The 17859-nt window shown below is 43.0% G+C and overlaps 1 protein-coding gene across 5 annotated transcripts in view; it reads right to left on the bottom strand.

Annotated features, from left to right (window-relative positions):
* The window catches only part of PDS5B (PDS5 cohesin associated factor B), a 195617-nt gene that overhangs the window by 47639 nt on the left and 130119 nt on the right, over positions 1-17859 (bottom strand). For 4 of the 5 annotated variants that reach the window (XM_067562968.1, XM_067562970.1, XM_067562972.1 and 1 more), the window contains 3 exons: positions 16944-17102; positions 16149-16217; positions 3934-4070 (listed from right to left, as the gene is read on the bottom strand). In XM_067562968.1, coding sequence (XP_067419069.1) covers positions 3934-4070; positions 16149-16217; positions 16944-17102 — 365 coding nt within the window. Of the gene's footprint in view, positions 1-2736; positions 4071-16148; positions 16218-16943; positions 17103-17859 lie in introns of those variants that run through there. The other variant, XM_067562973.1, reaches the window with a different exon arrangement.

Here is a 17859-nt window from a genome sequence, read left to right as displayed (position 1 = left end):
AGGTTTGCCTCTAGACAGCACCACGCTTCTCTGTGGTGCCGGAGATCTCAGGTCCTGCTCCTCCACTCTGGCTGGGGACTGCAGTACCATCATGATTATCAGGTCCTTTGTCATTGTCATTGAGATGGAACAGGGCACTGTATCAGCTGCATCAGATGCTGTTTTGACAGTAACTGCCCCCCATTGATCATGGCTCGGAATTGTTCTCATTGTGACTCTGATAGATGGTCAATAAAGGTGTTGAATTTGGTATAATACATATATAGTCGTACTTTGCCATTAAGTACTTTGCAACTCTGAATTGCAAAGTAGAAGAAGACTAGGCCTTCCTCCCAAATAGGTCAAGACACTTCCAATCCTATCATAAGGGGTGGATCTGGAATTATGTTGGCAGCCAAGGGAGATCACCACACCTCAATAACGATGAAATTATGTGGAGCGTGGGGAAGAAAGAAATTCTGTATCCTTGGGGGTTACACGTAGTACCTCTAGACCCTTTTGCATGTTGGCATAGCTGATACTAGGATTTGTCATATGAGTTTAGCTGGATCCAAAAGCTCCGCGTTGATAGAGGGGGCAATCCTCGAGAAGTAGGAAGTATGTAAAATATGTAGCAACTTATGCTGAGTGTCTGTTACCTCCTCTAGAGGTATTTGCAATGTATCTTCCACCCTCTTTGTATGGTCTTGGAAGAGCTTAAAATCATCTGTGATAATGGTGGAGGGGGCATAACTGTCTCTTCTGGAGGAGAAGAGATGATAGTATGTGGTGTAACATTGTCCTCGACTCTGATCTGCTTCTCCAGATCTCCTCAGGAGGTTCTAAGGCTCTAGATGCAATGGCTCTGACAGAACACTTCAGTCTCTCAGTGTGACACTGGATGCCTGGGAGGCATGACGCCTATAGGCTGCCCGTGGATTCCAGCAGGGCCACTGGGGCTGTGGGAATGGCATGGGTGACTAAGCCCCTGGTTGGTCCTGGTAGCAGGAAGGAGCATAGTGGGAGTGACAAGAGAGGACCTCCTCCTGGTCACAGTCCAAATCTCCACTGGAAAGTGGTGGAGCCAATGCAAAAACTGGAGGTTCACAGCTCGGTGCCAGTGGTGAGCCCTGGGCTCAAGATATGCTTGGTACTTGGGCCTCAGTATCAAGTAGAGGAAACTCTGGTACCTTAGGTACTGTGTAGTCCTTAGAGACTTTGTACTGCAGCACCGCTGGAGTTCAATCAATACCATCAGAGGTTGCCGGTGTCGAGATGATGGTGCTAAAGGATCGGAGACCTTGGCTGCACCAAGTGGTCCGATGATGGTTGTCTTGCAGTCATTGGTACCAGGGGTGCTCGTACCAGTGCTGTCTGCCAGGAAACAGTACAGTCTACGTCCCTGTCCCTGACTGGAGGTACTAATGCTTTGGTGCCTGTGCCCACAGGATACTTAGACGTACCAGCGGTGTCTGTTGCAGAAGGCCCATGCAATCTGTGGGTATTGTACTTAGATGCCTTCAGTACCATTTGTACAGAGGAGACCCAACATGTCAGTGATCTCCTCTGGCTGGTTCAGAGCTCACTGTGAGGGCTCTAAACTCTCTTTTTAGAGGTCTTACATGGGGAATCCGAGAGTTTCTTCCTTGGTTTATCGTCCTTGGAGATGAAAGGCTGTGGAGATGACCCATGTCACCTGGGAGACTTGGGCCGTGGATCGGTCACAGGCTGAAGAGCTCCACCCATAAGAAGACCGTGGTCCATGACGAGGTAACAGACACTGTGGGAATGTCCATCCATTACTGGAATGGTCTACCTGGAGGACAGGCACCTCTTAAACCCAGGCAAACAGGACATGCTTCTTACTGGGGGCAATCCCCCATATAGGGGGAAAGAGGCTTAAAGTAAAGAACTTAAAAAAAAATGGGAAGAAAAAACAAAAGGAAACTCTATGAGACTTAAGCCTGGTCTACATTACAGAGTTAGGTTGACATAAGGCAGCTTACACTGACCCTCCTTATGTCAGTGTCTATACTGCAGCCTTACTACACCAACATAACGCCACGTCCATGAGAGGCATAGCACTTCCGTCAGTGTAGTTTGGATGATGTAGTGTCCCTTTCTCTACTATGAAATTGAGCTTGGCACCGGGCTCACAGCTGTCCCGCCCCAACTGTCAGCCAGGTGCCCGGCTCATATCTGGAGCCGCTGCCCCCCCCACCCCAGAATGGCAGCCCCAGATGTGAACCTTGTGCTGGGCTCAATTTCACAGCAGGGAGCCTTCCAGCCTTTGTCAATTTCATGGCTTCAGCTAGGAGACCCTCTGTTGTTCTGAGCCTGAGGCAACCATAAAGTTGACAAGAAAGGCTGGTAAGCTCCCTGCTGTGAACCTTGCGTCAGGCTCATAGCTCGGACTGTCACCTGGAGGTGGGTGGGGACTCCAGCTGTGAGCCTGGCTACCACCTGGGCTCTCAGCTCCCTGCTGGGAACCCAGCTGCCACCCAGACTCTCAGCACCCCGCTGAGCTAAACAGCTGGAGATCGGCTGCTGGGAAGCCAGGAGCTGGGAGCCCAGGTGGCAGTCAGGCTCCCAGCAAGGAACTCTGTGCTAAGCTGAGAGTCTGGGCTCTCAGTCCCCCACATTGCCCCTCTTAAGTCGGTGCAAGCACTCCTTTTGAGGACACACAGCACCGACAGAAGGAGGGTAGTGTGGACATGAAAAACCACAGTAATTACTGTGGTGGCTTTTATTGTATTGTTGACTTAAATTTGAAGCGAGACATGCCCTAGGAAAAAAACAAAAGAATTAAAACACAGTTAGGAATGAATTTCTAAACAAGTAAAGTATGCGTGAACAGATTGCTAATTGCTCTGTCTCCAGCCAGGGGTGGGTAAGAAGGAACTGAGCGTGATTTGCCCCTCAAGGCAGAACACGAGGAGGGGACAGCACATGTGTGGGCCAAACAGATACTGTGACCAAAGATCTCTGATCAGACACACAGGGACTCATATACACCTACAGTGGAGCACCCATAGGGACACTAAGAAAAATTATTACTTAATTCTTCATTGACAGACTTCTATGTGTGGGTCATATGATGGTATTTTAAATTTAAGGGTGTTATGATTGCTTACAAGTTATATTGAAATGGAATTCTCAGCTTGAGTGAAGTGACTCACGTTAATATGCAACTATAAAATTCTCTATTTTGCAATTCCCTACACTCTGGATTGGTCTGGTGTTTGATTTGCATAATCATTTTACAGTCATTTAACTATATACACCAAATATGCAAATCTCTTTATTTTGACTACTGTTGTCCCTCTCTGCTGTCCATTGGTTTCTGTAAATAGAATTTTCAGTGTTTGCCAGAAACAATGATGGTGAACTCAGCTCCTCACTGCTGCGTAAGCAGAAAGATTACATGAAAATAAACATTAGCAGTCAAAACAAATAGGCTAACAGCCAGATGAAATGGAAATTGTTAAAAACTAATCTGCTTTACCCATTTCCCTCCTCCCTTTCATCCTTCTCTCTCCCCCTAAAAGGCAGAGCGCCATCAACCACCCATAAAGTGCACCACAAGATAAGATTTTCATAATTTATTTGTTTAAAATCAATTTAGAAGGAGAAGGAGAAATTGTGCAATTCTTCCTTCCAGTATGAAAAGTAGTTCAGAAGGAAGGATGAGACAAAAAGTAGACAAAAATGCATAAAAATCCTTTACTATGATTTTGGATTATATTTATAGTAACAATCTGGGAATTCAACCTAGGATACCATTGCTCATGAAAAGGTAAGTTTATATATAAAGTGTAACGTACATCTATACACCCAAAATGCCCTTAAATTCTTCTTTTCCATACAGTGCACCCTGTCCCTTCTAAGTTACTGAAACTATTGAGCCATTATACTGTCCAAATAGATGGTTTCACATAATTGCTGATGGTATACCTAATTTTTCCCTGTTCTGTCAAGTCTCCATCACTGTGCAATATCGTGGTTAGTAATCTCAAAGTAGAGGTTCCCGATTTACTGTGGTTATTCTTCATTCCTAGCAACCATCGAACCATCATCTTAATGGCCTGGATCTGAAAGAAATGTTGACGGGTAATATGTCAATTACATTCTGCAAACAAAATTTTGAAATAATCTCTGTAGTAACCTAACCACTTCGCAAAATGATCTTCTCAAACGCTTTTATTAGGTAGAGAACATAATCCTCCCATGCATGTGAAACACATGATCATCATTGCAACATGCATAGTTTCTACATTTTCTGAAATGTAAATAAACCTTACTAGTTTTTCACAAAATAAAGCAATTTTTCATTAAAAGGTATAATAAAAAAATTATTTACCATTTACCATTGTAAGTAAACATCTGCTAGAAAATATGGTTAATCAAGCCTTCCACCACTAACATTCACACCTGCTGTCTCCTGTGATACCACATATTTAATTTGAATTACATGATCAATGTATTACTATTAAACCTTGGAACTCACAAGACAGCCTACATAAATAATCCAATCACCATTTATTTTGTTTTTATGTATATGAATAGCAAAATTAATATTTTATTTGTGTACAGAGATCTAAGATGTTGAGCAGTTTCCCCGCCAACTGTTGGCCCTCTTATTGCTCCTGTGATTTTGCTGTAACTTTCCATTTCTCTCCCCTCCGACATGTTTAGCCCTCTGTTAAAGTCACCTTTTTTATACCTACCTGTGGGATTTGGTCACCTGCCCTCCCTGAATCTAGTTTAAAGCCCTCCTCACTAGGTTGGCGAATCAGTATTTGAAGATGTTCTTCCTCTTCTTGGTCAGATGGACCACATATCTTCCCAGCAGTCCTCCTTTCCAGAACTGCACCCCATGGTCAAGGAAGCCAACACCCTTCTGTAGACAACATCTGTGAAGCCATGCATTTATCTCCAGGATGGACGTGTCCCTGCCTTGGCCCTTACTCTCAATCAGGAGGATGGACGAGACCACCACCTGTGCCCCCAACTTCAACTTCTCTCTCAGAGCTCTGTAATCACTACTGAGTTATTCAAGGTCATACATGGCAGTATAATCAGTATCCATGTGGATGAACAGCATTGGGTAGTGATCAGAGTGACAGATAAGCCTCAGTAACCTTTCCGTAACATCTTTGATGAGGGCTCCAGGCAGACAGTACACTTCCTGGGTAACATGTCAGGTGGGCAGATGGATGCTTCTAACCCACACAGAAAAAAAGAGTCCCCATGCACCACCATCACCCTATGTCTCCTCCTCTTGGATGTAATTGCTATGAGTCTCCCAACTTGGGGGCCAATGTCTCCTCCTCCCCAGTTTTAGGGTCTACTCCTCTTCCCTTGTTGCCAGCGTTGCATCCTGGTTCTTCATGACGTTAAATGGGGGACCAATGAATGGGTGGTGGACCACTGTCTCAGGTGGCAAGCAGCCAGCCTCCTCCCCGTAAAACAGCCAGTCTCCTTCCTCTGGTACTGCTGTAGTCATCCGTAGCTGGCTAGCATATCCAATCCTAGATGTCCCCATGTGGATCCTGCCAACAAAGACCTCATGCTCCTGTATGGTATGCTAATTAGACACCTCCTCCTGCAGCTCTCTCACCTGCTTCCTGAAGGGCTACAACAACAGACACCTCCCACTTAAACACATTTAAATAAAGGAAGGTTACCCTATAGTAACTCGAGTACTTCAAGATACGTGGTCCTTATGGGTATTCACTGTGGGAGGACAGGCACTCTGTATGCCTGAGACCAGAAACTCTTCAATGGCAGTGCCCATTAGTCCACGCCTGTGACTTCTGCCTCCTTGTGCTCCCAACTGAGAGTAAAGACGGTTACTTACTTTGTAACTGTTGTCTTTCGAGATGTGTTGCTCATGTCCATTCCATTGTAGATGCGTGCACATGTCCGTGCATGGTTACTGGAAATTTTTTCCCCTTAGCAGTACCCATAAGGCCAGCTCTGGCACCCCCTGGAGTCTCGCGCACATGCCACGGTATATGAGGTGCCGATGGCCCTACGCCCCCCCAGTTCCTTCTTGCCGCCAACGCTGGCAGCAGGTGGAGATCATGGAATGGACATAAGCAACACATCTCAAAGAACAACAGTTACAAGATAAGTGACCATCTTTTCTTCTTCAAGTGTTTGCTCATGTTGATTCCATTCTAGGTGACTTACAAGCAATACCTTGGAGATAGGTTCAGGGATCATCGGTGAGCAGATTGCAGCACTGCCTTGCTGAAGCTGCCATCATCACATGCCTGTTGGACGATGGCGTAATGGGAGGTGAAAGTGTGTATCGAGGACCAGGTAACAGTTTTGCACATGTCCTGAATGGACACCTGTGTCAAACGCAGCCAACGAAGCCTGTGCTCTGGTGGAATGGCCTGTGACCACCCCCGGAAGCGGGACCTTTGCCTGCTCGTAGCAGAACCTAATACAGGAGGTTATTCCACAAGGAGATCCACTGCGTTGAAACAGGTGAGCCTTTCATCCTATTGGCCACTGCCACGAAGAGCTGTGTGGACTTAAGGAACGACTTTGTCCACTCTATGTAAAATGTCAGGGCCCTTTGGACATTGAGTGTATGCCAACGTCATTCTTCCTCCGAAGCATGGGGCTTCAGAAAGAAAACGGACAGAAAAATATCCTAATTACAATGAAATTGGGACACTACCTTGGGCAAGAAGGCCAGGTGAGGCCGCAATTGGACCTTATCCTTATAAAAAACTGTATACAGTTAAGTACCCTAACCTCAGATACCCTCCTAGCCAAAGTGATTGCTACCAAGAAGGCCACCTTCCAGGACAGCAACAACAAAGGACAGGTTGCCAAAAGCTCAAATGGGTCCCACAGGAGCCTGGAAATGGATCCCTAATCTGGGATTGCCATGGGATCTAACCTGGGCCTCTCATGAGCCTCTCTTCTTCGGGGATCTCAGTGCCGAGGGAGCTCGACAGCTCCAAGGCTGGTCTCAGGGTTGCTTCCATGAGGAGAGCTTTCAGGTGGATCTCCCTTTTCTTCTAAGTCCTCGACCTGAAGGCCTTGCAAATCCTGCACTTATCCTTCCTGTATGATTACCCCAAACACTTTAAACAACTTTCATGGGGGTCGCTGGGTGGGAAGGGTTTGCCGCAAACTATGCAGGGCTTGAAGCCCGGAGCATAGCCCACTCCCAAGCAGAAGTCCCTAACGGGACTAACACTTAACACTAACTTACTACCTAACTCCAGTACTTAACTAACAAAGAACTACTTAATTAACCTAATCTCTAACTATAAGAACAGGGGAACTGAAGCACTTATGATAGCAAGCAGAAGCAAGGTTCCAGCAATCATCAGTGGTGGAAAGAAGGAACTGAGAAGCCATAGGGCCGGTGGTGCCTCATATACCACAGCATGTCAGTGGGGCTCAAGGGGGCACCAGAACCAGCTCTATGGGTACTGCTAAGGGGAAAAAATGTCTGGTAACCGTGCACAGAGGCTCGCACGCACCTAGAATGGAAACAACATGAGCAAGCACTCAAAGAAGAATAATGAGCAGCGTGAACTGACCACCTCTCCAGTTCCTAGTCTACCACAAATAACCCTACTATAAGGATCCGATGCAGAGGGAAGGCGGGCGGGTCATGAATAAGCATAAGGACCACAAATTTTGAACAACAGTTACTATAAGGTAAGTAATTTTGCTTTCTTGTTTGAATGGTGATCCCTACAGGTTTTCACTGTAACTGACTCCCCAAGCACTGTGTATTAAAGGAGGTGCTCTGCACCATAGTTTGCAGGATCATCAAACCAAAGGAAGTGTCTTCAGCCAAAGCTTAAACTAGGGCATAATACTTAGTAGATGTATGAATTGAATCCCAGGTTGCAGCTCTACAAATCTCCGAGAGTGGAATTCCTTGTAGGGAAGCCACCAAGGCAGCTTGAGCTCTGGTGGAATGAGCCCCGATAGACTGAGGAGGAAGCGCTTCCTTAAATTCAGAGCAGAGGAGGGTGCAATTGAAAAAACCACTTTGAGAGTCTTTGGAAAGTTATCACTTCCCCTTTCAACCTCTCAGCAATAGAGACAAATAACTTTGGAAACCTTCAAAAGGGCTTCATTCTGTGCAGGTAGAAGGCTATAGCTCTGCATACATCCAGGGAGTGGAGTCTCCTGTCCTCACTCCTATTGTTTTGGGTAAAACACTGATAGGTGGGCTGTTTGGTTCAATTGAAAATTGGAAGGAACATTGGGGATAAGCCTGTTCTGTAATCTCAGGTAGACTGTCTCTGTGAAAGATGCTATATGGTGGGTGGCACCATAAGGGTCCCGAGCTCACCCAATCTCCTAGCCAAGGTATTAGCAGTTAGGAAGGCTACCCCACTGAAACATGTAAGAGGGAGCAGAAAGCCAAGGGCTCAGATGGCAGGTTTTTAAGTGCCAATAGCAGAGAGTTTAGGTCCCACACAGGCATAAATTTTAATATCAGCAGGATGTTCTGATAATGCCTTTTGGAAACTTTACTGTTGTGGGGTGGCTGAAAACTGAGCAGTTCTCCATCAGAAGATAAAAAATATCAATAGCTGCTAAATGTACGTGTAGTGAACTGACAGATAGGCCTCATTAGTTCAAGGAAAGTAGATACTGCACGACAAGAGAAATCCTGGACTCCTCCAGAGGTAAATGATGCTGCTGATACCACAAAGAGAACCCCTTCCACTTGCCAATATAGCATCTTCTTGTAGATTTCCTGCTATTGAGAAGGATGGATTGGCCCACCTCAGAGTAAGACTTCTCTAGCTCTGTTGCCCATCCAAAAAGCAGGCCACCAGATGGATGGATACTGAATTTGGGTGACTGGTTTTGCCTCCATTCTGCAACACTAAACCTGGAAACAGCTGTAGGTAAATGCAAAGGTAAGAGGCCATCAGCAGGATCATTGTGAACCAGAACTGCCTCAGGCCTATAGTGCTATTAGGATTACTGCTGCCTTGTCCTGCTTGATCTTCTGGAGGATATGAGGAAGCAGAGGGATAGAAAGGAAGGCATAAATCAGTGGGTTTGACCACTACACTATGAAAACATCCCCTCTGAAATTGCATCCTGAGTGTCCCAAGAGTAGTAAGGCCAGGTATTTCCTGTTTCTCTGGGTTGCAAAGTGATCCCAATATGGAAATCCTGCACTGCCGAAAAATGTGCTGGATCACTGAAATGTGGAGTGCTTACTCATTTATCCTTGTGAAAATGCCCACTCAGGCTGTCTGCTAGGAAGTTCATTTCTCCCTATAGGTGCACTTCAGAGAGGGTGATTTGATGCTGGACACACCAGTTCCAGATCTCGATCACTTCTCTGAAGACTGGGGTGGATTTTGCTCCCCTTTCTTTGTTTATATAATAAACAGCAGTCATATCTTCCGACCTGATGAAAGGCACAAACCTCTTGTACTCTTTATGCACTACTGCCTTAAGAGTGATGTTCTTGTAGAGTCAGGAACCATGAGCTGAGAGGTAATCCAGGTGCACTCGCCATCCCAGTAGGGAGGCATCATCATAAGTGTCGTTATGCGTGGGATTGGAACAAAGGGAACCCCAACACAGACACAGGTATTTGTCTCCCAGCAGGTGAGTTCTGTCAGGATGCTATGAGAAAGTGAGACCCATTTGTCCAGGGAGCCTGTGCTCAGAGCATAGACTTTCCTTAGGTATGCCTGGAGGAACTGTAGGTAAAACATTGTGAAAGGAGTCACAAGCGCAGGAAGCCATGTGGGCTAACACGACCAGACAGTCATCTGAGAGGCTAAGTCAACGTTGAGAAATTATGTCTCTCATCATGAGGAATCTGTCCTGAGATAAATATGTCCTGGCTGCAATCAAGTCCAGATTCACTCCAGTAAGCGATATCACTTTTGTGGTGGTTAAAGTGTTCTATTCTTGATTTACCTGAAATCCCAAGGAGTGACTCAGGTCAAGTAAGGAGATGACTGCTGCCTGTACCTTCTGATACAATTGTCCCACGAGCAGCCAGCTGTCTAACTAGGTTATAATGGACTGCCCTATCAGTGCAGATAGGTTGCTTACCATAGCCACCGCCTTTGTAAAGGCCCTCAGGGGTGTCAAGAAGCCAAAGAGCAGCACTCTGTATTGCTGAGAGCCCACCGTAAAGTGCAGAAAATGCTATATGCCAGGTGAATGCCTATATGAAAATATATGTCCCTCAAATCAAAAGCTGCAAGCCAGTCACTTTCACTGAAAAACAGGTGGTCATCCTGAATCTTCAATGGTGGATGAAGACATACATCTGTCTGAGGTCCAAGATGGGTCTCCAGGCCCTTTCTTTTGGGGGATTAGAAAGCATTTGGAGTAAAAACCCTTTTCCCTGTGTTGGAGAGGTACGGGCTTCTATTGTCCCTAGCTGTACTAGAGAATCCAGCTATTGTCTGAGAATCCTCTTGTGAGAGGGGTCCCTGAAGGAGGACCCGGAAAAGGGTGTTTTGGAGAGGGGACAGAAAGGACTTTGATTGTGTAGTCACTTAAATGGGTCATAGACATCATCTTGTCTGATGTGATGTGATGTGCTGCTACACTGGGAAGAAATGTGCCAGGTGGCCAATGAATGGGGTAGAGGAAACTGATTCTGTGTTAACTGGTTGACAGCACTCAAGTGACCCATTAAAATGCCTGCTTGATAGGTAGCTGGATCCAATGAAGAGATGAAATTGGTGGAGTACATGTCTGCTGCGCTATACCCTCTGGCACTTCCTCAGAGGCTCACAGAAAGCTAAGAGGCTAGTCAGCATCTATGAGGCAGTGGTTCAGAAAATTTCCTCCAACATGCGGGGGTAATAAGTCCAAGGAGTGGAGAGTGCCACAAGAATTCTTGAGGGAGTGAAGCAACTCATCAGTCCTCAAGAACTTCACTCCCATCTCCTTTATTTTAGGAAAAGGGATAACAATCAGCAATGGTATAGTTAATGCTGGCACAGTAGTGTCATCAACTGCCCTTTAGAGAGATCACACTTGAATGAGATTAAAAGGGAAACAGACAGTTCACCCTTCCCCATCACTCCTTCAGTCTGCCTGCAGACTCAGACAAACCTGACAATGGTTTACACTCAGTTCGTGTTTGAAAGGTTCTATCTGCAGTTATGGGGCCTACAAATCTCCTTATTTAAGAAAATGAAAGCTTACATTCTGCACACATTTCAGTATGTCAGAAGGGCCGTATACATATCTCATGCAGGCCAGATACAGCCTGTGAAATGTATGTTTGACACCTCTACACTAGAGGATGCAGCACAACACACTGAAACATACATCCACATGTATATTTCATAAATAAGCATAGAAAGGGTAAAGATATAGCAGGTTATTTCTGAAAGGCAGTGTGGGTAGGTAAGATGGGATTTCGATCCGCCATATTTGAGAACTAGGTTTTATTCCCAGCTTGTGTAAACTATTACTAAGAGGTATTGCTTAATAATAAAAGTTGTGAAGAATTCAGAATTAACACAAGTCAGCAGAATAAGGAAGTTGGACTTTGATGCTGGGGTTCTCATCATACCCCCAGAAGGCAAGGCAGAGGGAATTCCTGCACCATGTGATGCCTCCAAAGGGGTGGATCATAGCCTGGCTCCCCTCCATCTCTGAGATGCTATGGCAGCAACTGGGCTACATTTCTGCACCCAGAGCTCCAGTGCAGTGTATTTTGCAGTAGCCCGGTTTTAAATTGTTCAAGGTTTTAGGTGTGCTGACAACGTCAAGCAGAGCACCAGGAACACAAACCAAAGGAGTGAAACGGTACTAAAAAGTAAACAAAAAATGTTAGGATACATAAGGACTGGTAAAGAAAATAATACTGAAGATATTAAAATGCCATTATATAAATCTATGTCTACTTTGGGAATCCTTGCATCTTCCTTTGAAGCATTTGATACTGACTGGTCACTTTCAAAGATAGAATACTAGCCTAGATAGAACACTGGTATAATCTGGGATGGAAATTCCTGTTTTACCCATGTATATTTAACTTAACATTATTTCACCTCATATTTAATACTGCACTACAGAGTTTTGTACAAACACTTACAATTTGGTGGCTGCATTAATATTGTTTAGATCAGGGGTTCCCAAATTGCAGTACATGTACTGTTACGAGAGAACTTAATTTGATTTAACCGCAGCCATTCTGTGTACTCAGACATCATTAACTGAAAGCGAAAACACCACGTAATTAGGAATAAGTTGGGCTTTACCTAATGTGGAAGGAACAGTTTTATAAACTTTATTTTTTGTATTCTACTTTTATACCTAGTTATATATTCTATTTTGTATTAAACTTTTAAGACTCCATCTTGTATGCTAAAGATTCCATCTTGGATTTTTAGTAGCTTTCTCAGCCTTGAAACAGGTACATTTTGCAGATGTTGCAGGTTTTTGCAGCTGTCAGTAGATAACAGGACATTGCTAACTATCTTCAAAAGATAGTTATGGTAATCAGGGGCCACATTCAATTAGTAATATGGAGGAATTTATTAGTATATCTTAGTGTAGAAAAGATTGAGCTAATGGAAATGTACTGCAATACGTCATCTTTTTCTTTGTTCTCTTTGTCTGAATACTGTATAAAACTTAGTGATGTGAGTCCTCAGGAGCCTTAGGGTGACCGACACTTCTCCGAGCTGCTCGTAATAAACTGCCTCAAAGAACTATGCATGCAAGTCTTTATTTAGGAGGGCCCTGAGCTTTCCTATGACACTAAGCAGGTCAAACAGCTACACAGCTGCAGCTTTGCTAATAAGGACAGAGAAAGTGACAAATTCATGAGAATGGGAGGAAGTGTGGATAACTGATCTTGGACCTGGGTGTCTATGACCACGATGTTGTTGCTGTTGTTAAAACTAGGAGTTGCTTTGCTGATAAGTAGAATTATGAGGTTTTCTGCTGACGCTAGGAAAATTGTTAGCCCACTAGGAGTTATTATGAGTTATGTGCTTTGTTTTGGGCAATCTATAAAGAGATAATATGGAAGTTTGGTGAAGCTTTTGATGGGCTAGGACAGGGGTTCTCAAACTGGAGGTTGTGAAGTTATTGGGGGGAGAGAGGGGAAGGGAGTTGCGAGCTGTCAGCCCCCGCACATGCCCCATGCAGAGCTGGGTGACTGGAGAACAGCGGCTGCTGGCTGGGTGCCCAGCTCTGAAGGCAGCACCGTCCACAGCAGCAGCACAGAAGTAAGAGTGGCATGGCATGGGGTGGGGGGGTCATCACAGCCTGAAATATTTTCAAAGGGGATACGAGGGGGTAAAAAGTCTGAGAACTCCTGAGCTAGGAGACTGTCATCCAACTCCCCAGTGGCTAGGAGGAAGGCTGGCCATCAGAAACCTGCTGCTGACCACTCGACACCATCTCAGACTTTGGTAACTCTATATGGGTTGCTCTAGACTATTGTTATTTTAGATGTGTACTTTAGATTCAATAAAAACAAGAGTTTTTGGGTGAAAGCACTTTTGTGTGAGCCAATCATTTATCAGACAGAAGAGCTGTGTTCCCCACTGATTTATTTCCTGAAACCACCTAGGAAACAAAGACTAGTTTTCATAGGTTCGAGTTCAGAAAGCCCCAGTACCACTGATTGTACATGAGCTTGTTGGAAGTGATACGCAGTAACATGGTGGTCTGTCCCCTTTAAGGAGTAATTGGGCCTTGGGCTAGTCAACTTTTATTCCATAATATAGCCTTTTTAGGGAAACAGACATTCAAGGATGCATCAGGTTAGCTGGGAAATAGAGACCAGAGGGTTAATGAAGTAGTTACCTCCTTAACATGATAAACCCCAGCTGTTAGGAGACTCCCAGGACAGGAAAGAGGTAGATGGCCTGGAGAGCAGAACTCCAGAGAAGTATCAAGTCAGGGGAATAGGATGAGACTGGAACAAAAACCAGAAGGGAGACTGATGGGCTAGGGAAGCCAGCCTGAATCAGAAGCCAGCCCCAAGAAGGATGCATGTGGGGCCCTGAACCAAGGCAAAAAGTGAGACACACCAAGGAATGCCTTGGGGAGCAAGGCTGGAACCTGGATACTGGTGGGTTGAGGAAGCCTGCTTGAATCATGGCAGAGCCCCATGAAGGAGATCCGTGGAATCCCAAGAGGTAGGAGCTGTGAGTCCAAGCTCCTGGGCAGGAGATCACTATGAAAGATTCTCCAGAGAGGCCAGGGTGTACATTGGGACTGGCAGAGCTCACTGGCTGAGACACAACTTGAACCAGGAACCTGAAACCTTAGAACAAGGATGAATTGGAGCAGAGTTGAAGCTGTCTGGTGCCCAAGTAAAGCCCCTCCTCTTCCAGCCAAGACTCTTCACCTCTACCCCGCCCTGTTCTTCTACACACATCTATCCCCCCCACACATAATAGTGCCACCCCTGCATTCCAGCCAGGGCTCGTACACTTTCTGTCTTACCTCATGTCTTCTAACCCTTCCACCCAGATTACCCCACCCAAACTCAAAATTTATTTGTAGTAAAAATTCACAAATACTTAAGTTAAGCCTATCAAGTCCTAAAATAAATATGCAGAATAGGAGAAATGTGCATATAATACTTGAATCATGACTTTTAAAGAAGATGGTACGTGAACCAATAAAGTTTGGGAACCAATCATTTAGACAGAGGTAATGCCAAAAATATGCTAGGTCAGATGAGTAGAGCCCTAGCAACTGAATGAATTCCAACCAAAACAGAATTATCCAAGCATGAGCTAGGTGCCAGGCTGTAAAATGAGGTACTGACTAGCAGAAGAGGGAGTAAATAAACAATAATAAATTAAATTAACAGCTTTAGGAGACAGAAAACAGGGAATTATAGATGGGTTTGACTCCAAATGTTTAAATAAAAAACATCTAAGAAGAAAGGAATGCTACAAACAATATTGAAAGATCAAAAACAGTGTGATGTGTAATACGTGCATTGTTTCTATTTATGCAGACCAATGTGTAAGAAGCATAAGCTGGTTCCTGTTCTGAAGGAAGGGTTATAGAGGATTTAAAGGCAGTTGAAAACAAGAGAAACAAAATTCTAACCACACAAAGAAAGAGGAATGGATTTGCCATATGAAACGTTAGAGGTCATAACCTTGAATAGGGAAGAAGTGAAAGACTGCATATTCTTCTAAGACCCTAAATACTGTAGGGAGAATAAAAAGTTTGTAATGCCATGTAACCTTGATATCCACAATAAACATTCCACCATTTTAAACTTAAAGAGAAATCAGAGTGAAAAGCAACATATGAAGATCTAGCAGCAAACCAGTTTTTTTAAACAAATCAAAATGGAGAAAAAGATTCCTAACACAGGTGTTTAAATCTGGAACTTTATTATTTCATTTGTAGGCTTTTGCATTTGATATGCACTTAAAGCTCCTTGTAAACAATTTAGTAATCTATTAACTCAAGCTAACTAATGTTTTTAAGCATGGTTTTTCATCTTCCAAATTTTAGTGAAAGTTTCATTGGGATCTGAAAACCTCCAAGTGAAGTGTAAGAATCAAGACACCACAATAAGTCTAAAAATGTACTGGCTTTCTTCCAAGAATCAAGACCATAAATTAAAATGTCCTGTAATACAGAAAATATTTACAAATATAAATAAAGTGGTCTTTTGGAATATAAAATAGCGTTTTGAGCTATCTAACAAGAAGTGAAAAAATTAATTAACTTGTTCACACAAGGAGCTGGAATTTCTTTAAATGATGCACTTATGCAGCAGACACTTCAGGCCTGCGTGCATCAAAAGGTTATGGCATGTAAATGTATGTTAAAGAGAAAAATTTAACAAAAGTTCAGTATGATATATATATATATATATATATATATATATATATATATATACACACACATATATATATACATAATCTTACTTGCAAACAAGTAGATGTTCCAAGAAACAGAATCTGGTGCCTATCGTGACAGAATTCTTAATTTATAAAAATAGACTTTTTTAATTTTAGAAGGACCACAGGGCAGATAGCATACAAAAGGAAGGAAGCATACAAAAAAGAATGACAGTTATTAATGGCAGCTTTAGAAATTCTAGACATCTTTAGGCATACAGACATTATTAAGTCACAATTATTCTGATGGTAAATATATACCAAGAAAATGTTTTAAGAGCTACTTACTTTGACAAGTGTTTCAGGAGAAACTTCCTCATCTGGAACCCAAAGTTTAGTTGTCTTTTTCCCTGGAAGCTAAATCAAATTTTACATCTTATTACGCTTTATTATACTATTACTATCAGTATCAGTAAAGCCTACTATAATCTTATTTGCCTCTGTTTGCTTTTAAAGACAAACAGCAGCATTCACTAGTTAACTATGTGGCTTTTGTCAGACTAGCACTCTTACTCGCTATTGAAACAGCTAGTTTAGCCATACTGAAAAAGATATTTTTTTTACTTATTTCATTTCTTAAGAGAAAGCATTTGCTTTGAAGTATAAGCCAAACTGAAAGTTAAATTCTTATATTTACAGATCTTGTAATTATTACAAAATTGAAATAAAGCCTTCTTAAAGTTTCAGGTTGTTGGCCCAAGACACATAAAAAGCATAACAGTGAAATCCTGGCCCCCTTGAAGTCAACCACAAAACTCCCATTGACTAAAATGGACCTAGGATTTCACCCAGTGGCTTTAATATTCTAAGTGTTAGGCAGTCACTTGCTGTGATCCATGAAAAGAAAATGTATTCTACACATTACCTGCAAAAAGCCCTCTTTCCCTTTTTACCACATAAATTTCCAATCAAGTTAAAAAAATATACGTGCCAAAACACCAAAATATTAAGGGATGTATACAGCCAAGTGGAAGCATACACGTCACTAATTTTTATAACTATCATAATTTTCTACTTCCTGAATATCTTACCAAAGTCAAATTCTCAAAGACAACACACATTTTTTTTTAAAAAAGTACTTACCCTGTCATTCATTAGCAAATCTTTAACAATAAAGGTAGCTACCAAGGATTTCAAAGGGGCAGCAAACTGGTCTGGTGCAAGCATGGCTATATGACCAATAGAAACCAATGGTGTAATGAGATGCTCAAGGTTGCTTGGATCAAGGCTCTTATGCAGTGGCTAAAATATAAATATAGGCAACAAATTCAGATCATACCAATCTTTAGCTATACTAGAAAAGTACTTTTCATCATTATTAAACTCTAAAAATTCCATTAAGTGAAAAGTTTAACATGGTACTGCAACAATGTGCTCTCTCTCCCCACCCCCCCAATCACAAGCCTCGCTGGCATTATGAATTCATTAGATTAATGGATATATTTTTCTGTGTTGTTAAATTGATGTCACATTCTGTCTCCTAAAACTACTATTTCAGTAGTGGACTAAATGATTCCTGTTTGAAAAGTGATTTAAGATCCTTGAAGATGAAAGGTACTATAAATGTTAATTATAAAGGATGCTGAAGGCACGTGCTATAGTTATACCTACAAAATAGTTTCCTTCAATCTATTTAATCCCATTTACCCCTAGCTTCCAATGGAAACAAGTCATTTACACACCGTTCCCTTTCCAAATACAAACTGAACCATCAAGGACTGTTTGCTGGAGCCAGTAACTACTACAAGGTAAGCTTAGCCCCTCTATTGCAATCTACTCAACCAGCAGTATCTGAGCCATTTAATATGCCCTCCATCCAACAAGGACGACTGATTTGAGATTAAAGAAAGAAAGGAAAAAGTTTATTTTCTAGTTTTAGGACTTGGGTAGTGGGGAAGGACTGACTGAATAACTTGTGTTTCAATATTAGTTACCACTACACTCCTGATTTTAACAAAATTATAAAAATACAAACAAAGGTATCAATATGAATATGCAA

The sequence above is a fragment of the Emydura macquarii genome, unplaced genomic scaffold, assembly GCF_026122565.2.
Source record: "Emydura macquarii macquarii isolate MOO-44397 ecotype Brisbane River unplaced genomic scaffold, CSIRO-AGI_Emac_v2 contig_2473, whole genome shotgun sequence".
NCBI classification, from domain to species: domain Eukaryota; kingdom Metazoa; phylum Chordata; order Testudines; family Chelidae; genus Emydura; species Emydura macquarii.
This window is presented reverse-complemented; position numbering and strand designations above follow the sequence as displayed.